Genomic DNA, 12,375 nt, shown 5'->3' on the forward strand with positions numbered 1-12,375 from the left:
TCATCATCATCATCTTTCGGCTTTTCCCGTTAGGGGTCGCCACAGCGGATCATCTCTTCTTAACATCTGCATCTTGCTCTGTCACACCAACCACCTGCATGTCCTCTCTCACCACGTCCATAAACCTTATCTTAGGCCTTCCTCTTTTCCTCTTACCTGGCAGCTCCATCCTTAGCATCTTTTTCCCAATATACCCATCATCCCTCCCTCAGCATATGTCCAAACCAACGCAATCTCGTCTATCTTGCTTTGTCTCTAAACTGTCCAACATGAGCTGACCCTCTAATATACTGATTCCTAATCCTATCCATCCTAGTCACACAGAGTGCAAACCTTAACATCTTTAACTCTGCCACATCCAGCTCGGACTCCTGCCATTTTGTCAATGTCAATATCTCCAACCCATATAACATAGCTGATCTCACTACCCTCTTGTAGACCTTCCCTTTCACTGTTACTGGTACCAGTCTGTCACAAATCACTCCGGACTCTTCTCCACCCATTCCACCCTGCCTGTACTCTCTTCTTCACCTCTCTTCCACATTCACCATTACTCTGAACTGTTGATCCCAAGTACTTAAACTCGTCCACCTTTACCAACTCTACTCCCTGCATCCTCACCATTCCTCTACCCTCCCTCTCATTTACACACATATATTCTGTCTTAGCCCTACTGACCTTCATTCCTCTGCTCTCTAGAGCATATCTCCACCTCTCCAGAGTCTCCTCAACCTGATTCCTACTCTCACTACAGATCAAAATGTCATCTGCAAATATCATAGTCCACGGGGCCTCCTGTCTGATCTCATCTGTCAACCTGTCCATCACCACTGCAAATAAGAAAGGACTCAGAGCTGATCCTGCCTTCACCTTAAACGGATCTGTCACTCCCACTGCAGTCCTCACCACTGTCACACTACCCTCATACATATCCTGTACCACTCTTACATACTTCTCTGCCACTCCCGACTTCCTCATACAATACCACAACTCTTCTCTAGGCACCCTGTCATATGCTTTCTCCAAGTCTACAAAGACACAATGCAACTCCTTCTGACCTTCTCTGTATTTCTCCAATAACACTCTCAGAGAAAACATTGCATCTGTAGTGCTATTTCCTGGCATGAAACCATACTACTGATCACTAATCATCACCTCCCTTCTTAACCTAGCTTCTACTACTCTTTCCCATAACTTCAAGCTGTGACTGATCAATTTTATCCCTCTGTAGTTACTGCAGCTCTGCACATCACCCTTATTCTTAAAGACAGGTACCAAAACACTTTTTCTCCACTCCTCAGGCATCCTCTGACTTTCCAAAATGTCATTAAACAATCTAGTTAAAAATTCCACTGCCATTTCTCCTAAGCACCTCCATGCTTCCACTGGTGCTGCGGTAGCGTTGTCACCTCTCAGTAAGATGGTGACCGGTTCAACTCTCAGCTAGAGTATCTTCTGTGTGGAGACATGCGTGAATGGGCGTACATATATTGAAGGCTGTGCGTCAGGGCTGGAAACTCGGAACGTAAAAATCAACTGCCAATCATTAGCGGACCCGAGGTCCGCTGTGGCGACCCCTGACCAGGAAAAGCCGAAAGACACAACAACCTCCATGCTTCCATTGGGATGTCATCTGGGTCAACAGCCTTTCCATTCTTCATCCTCTTCATAGCTGTCCTTACTTCCTCCTTGCTAATCTGTTTCACTTCCTGATTCACTATCCCCACATCATCCAACCTTCTCTCTCTCTAATTCTTTTCATTCATCAGCCTCTCAAAATACTCTTTCCATCTACTCAACACACACTCCTCTCTTGTGAGTACCTTTCCTTCACTATCCTTTATCATCCTTACTTGCTGCACATCTTTCCCAGCTCTGTCCCTCTGTCTAGCCAATCGGTACAGGTCCTTTTCTCCCTCTTTAGTGTCCAATCTCTCATACAACTCTCCATACACCTTATCCTTAGCTTTCGCCACCTCTCTCTTTGCCATGCGCCTCATCTCCTTATACTCATGATTACTTTCTTCATCTCTTTGAGAATCCCACTTCTTCTTCGCCAGCCTCTTCCTCTGTATACTCTCCTGTACTTCCTCATTCCACCACCAGGTCTCCTTGTCCTCCTTCCTCTGTCCAGATGTCACACCAAGCACCTTTCTAGCAGTCTCCCTTACTAGTTCTGCTGTAGTTACCCAGCTATTCGGCAACTCTCCACTGCCTCCCAGTGCCTCTCTCTTAACTCTTCCCTAAACTCCACTTCACAATCACCCTTTTTTAACTTCCATCATTTAATCCTTGGCACTGCTTTCACACTCCTCCTCCTCTTCTTGATCACCAACGTCATCCTACAGACCACCATTCTATGCTGCTTAACTACACTTTCCCCTGCCAACACTTTACAGTCTCCAATCTCCTTCAGACTGGCCCTCCTACATAGGATATAATCCACCTGTGTGCATCTTCCTCCACTCTTGTACGTCACCATATGCTCCTCCCTCTTCTTAAAATACGTATTCACCACAGCCATGTCCATCCTTTTCGCAAAATCCACAATCATCTGACCTTCTGCATTCCTCTCCTTAACACAATACCTACCCATCACTTCCTCATCCCCTCTGTTCACTTCACCAACATGCCCATTAAAGTCCGCTCCAATCATTAGTCTCTCACCCTTGGGTATACTCACCACAACTTCATTCAACTCACACCAAAATTTCTCTTTCTCATCCATCGCACACCCAACTTGTGGAGCATATGCACTAACAACATTCATCATTACACCATCAATTTCGAGCTTCATAAACATCACTCTGTCAGACACTCTCTTCACGTCTAAAATGCTCTTGGCATATTGTTCCTTTAATATAACCCCTACCCCACTTCTCCTGCCATCCACACCATGATAGAACAATTTGAACCCATTTCCTAAACACCTGACCTTACTTCCCTTCCATCTGGTCTCTTGCACGGACAATATATCAACCTTCCTTCTCTCCACCATATCAGCTAGCTCTCTTCCTATACCAGTCATACTGCCAACATTCAAAGTTCCTACCCTCACTGCTACACTCCGAACCTTCCTCCTCTCTTCCTGCCTTCGGGCATGCCTTCGCCCTCCTCTTCTCCTTCATTCACTGATAAAAATGGTTATCTTACCAAAAAATGTATATTATACACAACCTCTAATTTTAATTCCTCCAAAAAAATTCTTCAAACAAATCAATACTATTTTACTTATGTTTCTCTGGTACCCTCAAAAACCAAGGATAGCCTATGACTGGCACGTAATTCATTATTTGATTTGTCCTTTTGGGATGATAATGGAACTGGCTTTCCTAATATTCAACTTTATGTAAAATCTACTATTATTATCATAGTATGTCACTGGCTAAACACCTCTTATATTTCAAGTTGGAAAAATATACATGAAGTTTGCAGAATATCTAATAGTTATAGAATGCAAGTATGCTCCTCTCTGGACATTAGCAAAATATATTGAGTTCTACGACATTATTGTTTACATAATAATAAATTTCATAATTTTACTTATGGTCTAAACCATATCTTTAAGAATGTGACAGTAATTACATTGTTAAGCATTCATTATTTCTAGTGTTATTACTGCTTACACACCAGATTGTTTAGAATCCTTTAATTTGAGTAAAATGTTAATTTTTAAAGAAAACAATATAAAATTTTGGTATCAATTTCTAAATGGCAATAAGATACATACAGCCAATTTTCTTCAGGCCAGATATAATGTTAAACAGGATAACAATTTTACAAGCTCGAAGATATTTTATAGATAAAGTAAAAATGTTACTTACTACAGAAATAAATCCTTTACCAAAATTTATACAACTTCTTATTTGTATCAGTCTGGTTGACACTAAACATAAGTCGTACATATCTAGATAAAAGATCTTACGAGATGAATTCTTGTTGCTTGATTTGTCCTTTTGGGATTATTCCACGAACGTTAACAAAGGATCCTTTTAAGTAGACAATAAGAAATTGTTTTTAAAATGGGTTAATAACACACCTTCTCTCTATTGGAAATTGTTAACTTGGAAATTCCTACATAGAAGTTTATTTACACCTCATAAAATTGCCCTTATTTATAAGAGTAAAGAAGTAAAATGTTGGGAGATGTGGTGAAATTTTGGAAGCTAACTGGAGCCATATGTTTACCGAGTGTAGAGTTATATTGCAATTTTGGAATGATTTTAGAGATTTTGTTAAGGCCCTGTGGACAGATAATTGCATTGTTACAGATTCCCTATTATTATTTAATGTTCCAATCCCAAATGTAATTCCAAAACTACAAGTGCGTCTCCTCTGATCACTTTTTGGCCATTGCCAGAAGAGCAATCAATATGAATTGGAAAAGTGAAAAGAATTTCCAATTTAGTGACTTTATAAGTTATGTAAGTATGTGTGTAATAATGAAATGCAAACTATCATTGCCAGAACATCTAATATAACTAATAAAAGGTTAGCCTGGCAGAAGTTACAGGTTTTATTGGATAAACATTAATGGTTTTATATAATTCACACTGAATTTGGTTTTGGATGACTGTATATAGTTAATTATTTTTGTTTTTTTTTTATGTCTTAGTTATTTGTATTCTATCTTTTGACTGTAAAATCAAATACAAAGTTGTTGGAAAAAAACTCACTTCTCCTATTATTCTGCATGCATTTTCCCACAAATTCCATTTATTTCTATGCAAGTGCTCCTTTCCCTTTTTATAAAGTATCCCACCTCTATTTCATTTATCCCTTTTCTAATTTTAATATTTCAATTACTGATATACATTTTTATTTCTATTTTTTAATAACTTTTTTTTGGCAGCCAACAGCATTAAACACTATGCCTAAGAAACTCGAACTGCAACCCAGATCAAATTAATCATTTCCTTAGTTACAACTACTTGCTCCCCAACATTTCTGAGAAAGTACCCAGCTAGAAAGTTTTAAAATCTACAAACTCATTAAATTAAATATATATATAAAAATAAAAAGAAAAACAAGTTCCCAATTCCTCCTCTCTTTCCAATCATGCAGCCAGCATTTGCTACCTACCCAAGGAAAACAAACAGTCTGCTTGGGGTATATAAATACCCATACAACTGGAGATATCAAAACAAATTTGCTTAACCACAACCTTTCTAAACTCACGCATTATCATCCAAATACTCTTCTTTTCTGTAGGTGTGCCTCTTCTTGTTCTGGGATTCCTCTTCTTGTTCTGGGATTCCTTTTAGACTGTAATACCTTAACCTTTGTCATTTTCTCTAAATTATTTCCCATACAACTTTCTCTTTCATTTCTACCATGTTTTTAAAGTCCATTTTCATTTTACCTCACTCATTAGCCATGAACTATAAAGAAATGTCTATTCTTCCTAATAACTATAATTTCCACTACCTATTATATAAATTCCTCTTTTTTAGTAGATAAGAAGGAAAGCACCAGTGTCTCATTTTTACTTCACTACTTTGTACCTTTACCTTAACTTTTATTGTTGCATTATCTGAAATATCTGCTTGATACATGGCAAAGCATTCAATTAAATGCACATGTTCCTATGAAATATAATTTACATCCTTTCTAGTCCAGCTACTGAACTTTGGGGAATAGTACGTATATAAAAAAGCTGAAGCCAGAAGCAATGTCATGCACAAGACGATTTAATAAAAATTAGACTTTTGTTCATTAACATTCAGTGGACTTAAGCACAACCAATGTAACCTTGTACATTAATTCCATCAGATCACATGCCAAAATTTATCCAATCAATATTAAATAATACAGCCATTTATCACAACACTACTTCCTAACTTATCTTTCACACTGTTGTCATAAATACATTTGGAAACTTTAATATCTAAATAAAATTTCCACAGAAAATTAAAAATGCCATAAAAAACAATACAGTACAATCAAAACAATATCAGATGTCCATAGACTTCAACCGTAATAACCCATTCAAGGAAAGCTCATCATTCAGCCCCGGGGGATGCTGCATTTAACAGTGCGTCAATAAAGTTCCTTCTCTTCTATAACGGCACCCCAGCAACCTACCCACAATGGAACAGGTACTTTCTCCGCTACATAAAATACATTTTTTTTAATCCAAACAGGCAGTAGAATGCTTATGTAATACATTAATTAAATCTTCAGCGTTAATAGTATAATAATGTTCGTATATTCTGATCCTTACCTACCTTTCAATCTTACCAACATAAGAACCATCACATGACAAACAAAGCAATGTAGACTACATAAGAAGTCTTACAATTACTCAGAATGGTTTCTAATACTCCTAAGGGTGTGATTAAGGGCCCATAAATCTTCTGTCGTACCACCAGCAAACTTTTATTAAATTCCCATTTTTAGTAATAAACTGTTTTTGTTCACTGCAATCTGTATAAGGTAAAACAATTGCTTTAGCAAAACCTTCCCTACTGGTTGTGGCTACCAAAGGCATCCTTACTTTTCCCTTAAAAATCGGGATATACCCACTATCCCTTTCACTCAACACACTACCCTTAATACTACATAATTCGTCAGGCTATCCCCTTTCAATAAACATTTTATATAACCTGTTAGACTCAACCAAAAACATAGGATCCTCAAAAATTGATCTGGACAACATTACAAATTGATCTTTAACTAGATTCTTCTTCTAACAGTAGGGATGGTAACTAGTAAAATGCAGATAAAAATTAGAGAAGGTCGGCTTACAAAACAGTGGTACACTCACTGGTGTTATTTAAAACATTCTTATAAACAGTAATATCGATAGTCAACATTGCTACTACTCATATTAGTAAATTTCAAAAACAAAGTAGCACTGTTGATGTACTCAACAAATTAAGTGCATCAATTCCTCCTGTCCAAAAAATCAAAATGCCATCAAGGAACCTAAGAAATACATTTCCAAAACCTGGATGACAATATATTACTGCTCTCAAAACCATAAAACATCACTGGCAAAAATAGGGGTGGAAGCAGCCCCAATACCTGCTTAAAATACTCAACCAATAAATATAAAACTGTTTAAAGTACAATCCCCATAAAATTCATATTAATATCAGAATTATTAAAATTAGATCCAATAACCAAAGCTTCACGAAACTACAAAAGGCCCTACTCATGAGGTATGACCCCTCCCCCCAAAAAGATCCATCACATCAACAGTAATGAACAAACTGCATCATTATAAACAATGACAGCAATTTTCCTTAAACAATCTCGAAAATCCTGCAATGGACAGTTCTCGTCATCAAAAAAATTCTATTAACTGTGGTCAACCCATTCAGCTGAGTGGTTTAGTTTTTGATCTACCAGTAGCAACTATAGGTCTAAAGGGCAGATTCAACTTGTATTTATGGGTTTTGGGATACCAAAAATAGCCAGTATCACTGAAGAGTCCACTTTTAAATAACTAATAACATCTGCAACGAACCCAACCCCCCCCCCAAAAAAAAAATCTCTTCTAGCCGTATATCAATTTTATGGTAGGCAATATTAATCTTATTTTTAGAAGTAGGTTCAAAAAAATCTTCTTCAAAAAGATGCTCATGCATTTTTGCTATGTATAAAGTGGTATCCATATCTGTAACCCTAAAAAGAATCAGAACCTATCCCCCCCAATCCCTTGCCCTGTTTCTTTCATCAGTTCCAATGTTGGCCCAAGGATAACAGGAACCTTCCATATTTCCCCCATTTTTCCTCTGTTCGATTAATCTGGACGATCTCCTGGGGGCTACGGGTGTGGAGGGTTGATAACCTGGGGCTGGGGAATCTAAAAAAAAATAGGTACAGAATCATGACCTTGACAGACCTCATTTGCAGTATTCGAATTATAACAATAAAAATCACTCTTCTCCATCATTAAATAAAGCAGCAGGATACACATCATTCTTCTCATAAGCCATTCTATCCCTATCAAGCTTTTTACTTTTTCTTGCTTGTATAATATTGCATCTTTTTATACAGCTTATCAAATACACAATTACATTGTGTAGAAACTGGTCAAAAAGCAAATCTGCACATATGACTTCATATAACTGATTAATACAGATTGTTACTAATTGTTGATTATTAATGATTATTAACTTAGACAACAATGAGAAAAATGGTGAAGTGATGAGGAAGGTAAGTTTGGAATAGACAGTTTTGAATTGCAATGCACAAAGAATTATTTATTTAGCTACTTGTTGCACATGCAATGCATTTTATATTGGGAAAACTATTAATTCATTAAAACAAAATTTATCAGCATGTGTATAGTATAAAGAAAAAGGACAGTAAAAGTGCGTTAACTAGACACTCTGGGTATTGCCTTGCTTTGAAAAAGTTTGTTTTTTGATTTTGGAACAACTCTCAGTGGAAGATGTTACTGGGGACTGGGAAAACAGATTGCTGCATAAAGAAATGAAATGGCAGCTTAGATTTGATGCTACCTATCCGCCAGGATTAAATGAGAGTATTTTGATTGTTAGTGAATTAAAAAGAAGGGCACAAGTTTAATATACTCTTTAGTGTAACATATATTATGAACCTTTTTTATGTGTTTTAAGAATATTTTAATTGTTTTTTAAATGTGCTTAAGACTATTGTTGTGAAGCAAATTTATTGGCTTACAGGAGGGGTGTGTAAGCATCAGTTTAGTTATTTAATTGCTAATTTGACTAAGTAACTTGGTTCTGAAGATGTCTGTTATGTCAGATGAAAGCGCTTAACTGTTATTTGTGGATTGTACTTCGGTGGATTAAAGGTTTTTGCTGTGCAGCTAACTGACTGACTTTTTTTTTATTTTAAACACTTAAGAGTGGTACTAACACAACAGCAGTACATAACACACCACATACTTCACTTGTATGGTAGAGTTTTCCTTTAATATGATCATTTCTCCAACTACCACCTCTTGGGAAAACAATTAAGTTTAGCTGTATGACTTAACATAATTTACTGAATGTGACAAGATACATATTTAAGAAGCATAGCTGTGGGCAGTGACCTGACTACAGAAGGAGCATAGTGACCCAATGTCATTTTAGAAAGAATGCAAGATAAAAAACCAGGATAAAGACTAATACACCTTCATGATTTGTTGTGAGGAAAAATGACAAAAAACATGGGGTTTCTCAGCAATGAACTATGCCTTCATAATCGCATTGGGATGGCATTAACCACATTAAAGGAGGATTCACCCATGAACATACACAAACGCCTTCAATAAACTGATGTCCTAGCTGAAGTGCCAAGTAATTTATATCCTACCAGCATCATTAGGTTTTAAGAACTCCTTTACACATTTGCAGTTACAGCAGCAGTACTCAGTTACTGTAGAGAAAAGCTAAACCAGTACTTTGGTGTAGTGATCACCAGACTATCTGGCACAAAAAAAATATTTTATTTTTTAGATAATTTCACAAAAAGTCTGTTTTTCCTAGTTTAAGTGCACAAATGTGAATAACTAAAAGGAAACAAAATAACAGGGCACTGTGAGGGCAAATATTCAGCATGCATACCACTATAAGTAGTTGTTCATGTATGTAAATTACTTTTTAATCACTGACCAAAAATATACAAAATAATTTTTCCAGATTTCGTAAACTAATGTAGTAACCAAAAAAGATAGAGAAAATAATTTTCACAATTCTTAAACTAATGTGACTTTTAAAACATAGCAAGTTAGCAGGGTATTGCAAATATAAAAGCTGTTAAGAATTCAACTGTCTGAATTGAGTAGCATTTTCTGTAAATAGGCAAACATACAAAAACATCAACTTACTCGTATCTTAAACTGTTAAATTTAAAAACAAAAGCAAACATCAGGCTAGCATCAGTGTAAGCGATTAGTTTTCAACTAGGTATAAAAACAGTGTTTTATCTACAATGTCCTTTAGATGTCCTTTCCACTTAAGAAAAACTGCTTGCACTTTCTGATTTCTTCGACAAACATGTTTTTTCACTCTGAGATACCTAATTTATTCAGTTCAGGGTCATGGAGAACTCGGAACTTAACCATGGACACAATGGAATCAATGCAGACAAATTAGTCCTGGAAAGGATGCCACTCTAATGTGAACAAACGCACGCCCACACACCCACACCGACAAGCCTACAGGAAATTTCCAGAATTGCCAATTAACCTACATTATGTTGATAGAATGTGACAGGAAAGTGGAACACAACAAACCCATACTTGGACATGGGAAGGATACTCAGAACCAGCACAGAAGGCTTCAATCAGGAGCCAAAATGAAGCACCAAGTTCTACAAAGAACAAAATGTAACTGTTGCATAACTCTTCTGCCTTTGCAAAATTAAAAAATAAACAAACAACACTTCCATATTAGCACATTTAATAAACAGAATATGTAAAATCCAGGAGTTGGATACAATATTCAGCATTTTTTGATTTGTAACAGTGGTGATGGTGACCGATTCAACTTGTACATGTCAAGAACTGAGGTAACTTGTACTATCTCCTTATACTGCAAATACGAATCATATGCAACCCCTGAATCCTAAAGATTCTGTAATGTAAATAAAGACTGAAACACTGGACTCAACAAATATTGCAGATGTTTTCAGAGTGAAGTCCAAACTCAAAAAATGCAGAAGTAAGATCTTGTCACTATGAAGTGTTAAGAAGTCAGCATACACTGAAAAACCACATCCTTGTTGTCATGCAAATAATTTTAGCAGTATGCAAAACACAATTGTTGCCATGCAAATAATTTTAGCAGTATGGAAAAATGTGAATGAAAATAATGTAAACAATTAGCAGAATTTCCTAGTGAATTACTATCTTGCTGGAGGCTTCAAATTGTTTATACAAACAAATATACCAAAACTATCTTTACTTACCCCATGTTAGAAATAAAAGTATTACTGGGCAGAGGAGGTGACCGTGCTCTGTCTGAGTCATCATACATAGGGGGAGGGATAGCTGCTTTAGAAGACGGCACACGAGGCATAGATTCATCTTCATATGGAAACGAAGGAAGTGCTGCTTAAAAAAATTAAAATATTAAGACTTTTATAAAGAAAAGAAAAAAATAACTGCTACAAGGAAAAAGGAACACCCCTTGTGTGCTAAATCAGGAAAATATGCTGTACAGCATAAATAAACAAGTCGCTATTGTTTTGCCAAAAGATCCTTCCACAACTGTTAATGCATGTAAATAGCCAAATAGAGTTGTAAAAGTGACTATATGTACGCAAATGCATACAGCCTAATATTAAACAACTAAAAAGCATGTCCTTTATTTCTTCAGTTTTTAAAAATCCAAAAGGTTTAGTTTACATAATCACACTGTCTCATTACCACAAAAGGGCACTCATCTTTTTACAACACTCAACCTGTAATTCCAAAATCATATGAACTTCTAGGTCAGTAACAATACTAGACACTTAGTTACATATTCAAATAAATGCAATACAGCTGCCATTAGTAAAAACACCCTTTTCAAGATTTTTCTCCACCAGTACATCCCCTTAGTGCTGTTAGCGTCTTCCGTTTACAATCGGCAAAATTACCTCCCTTAGATCTTTACCTTAACGTGGCCACTTCTTGCCTGCTGTTGTAAACATGAAACAGTACGCTTCACTTACAAGTCCTTTCTTCCTGGATTCTCCTCCCATATTCATAAAAAATAAACACAATTTCCTGCACATTCCTTTAAAGTTTATCCAACTGACCACTGCCAAATCATCAATACAGGTCAAAACTAGTGAGAACCAGATAACACAGCTGTGTTAGGAGCTAACCAGAAATGTGAATGTATAAGAAGATTCACTACTGCAATCTCCATTTTTGGGGCTCCTGTCTTCAGGTATCCAAAATGAACATGCCAATTTCCAAACCTTTACATTCCCCCATAGCTTCAGCCAAGGCCCTCTCCACCAGGACCAGAGGATGGTGATGGCACAAGAGGTGCACTGGTGGACACAATCTTCATAACCTTTCTTGCCATGCAGCACTGTGTGGCTGTACATTTCAAAGCACTGTCAGTCCGTCACTCAGTCAGTATCCAGGAGCCTGATGGGTACCCCATGACATATCTATTCTTTGGAAAGACATTTGTGCTCGAGGATCTCTGCACTGAATTTTGAATACCATGGCACACTGTACCACTGTGTGCTAAACTGTGTGAGGCACTGGTATACTTTTGGTGTCCTTCTCCTTTTTCACCACTGTAGTGTAAACAATAAGTTGGTATAGATATGTTGGGGGGGGCAAGCCCCCCACCCCACCCACATGGGGATTGAGAGGAAACTCACCTCCCACAAAATAAAATCTTTTCTTTCAACATTCCTACAGTTACTTTTTCTGAATGTAATACTCAGGAAAAA

The 12,375-nt window shown here is 36.9% G+C and overlaps 1 protein-coding gene across 2 annotated transcripts in view; it reads right to left on the reverse strand.

The window, feature by feature from the left end:
• RBM17 (RNA binding motif protein 17) overlaps positions 1–12,375 on the reverse strand; it is a 639,512-nt gene that overhangs the window by 268,527 nt on the left and 358,610 nt on the right. Inside the window, exon 7 of one of the 2 annotated variants that reach the window (XM_044088811.1) lies at positions 10,888–11,032. In XM_044088811.1, the coding sequence (XP_043944746.1) occupies positions 10,888–11,032 (145 nt within the window). The remainder of the gene's footprint in view (positions 1–10,887; positions 11,033–12,375) is intronic. The other variant, XM_044088812.1, reaches the window with a different exon arrangement.

Source organism: Protopterus annectens, chromosome 11.part0 (genome assembly GCF_019279795.1).
Source record: "Protopterus annectens isolate FY-2018-M chromosome 11.part0, PAN1.0, whole genome shotgun sequence".
Taxonomy (NCBI): Eukaryota; Metazoa; Chordata; order Ceratodontiformes; family Protopteridae; genus Protopterus; species Protopterus annectens.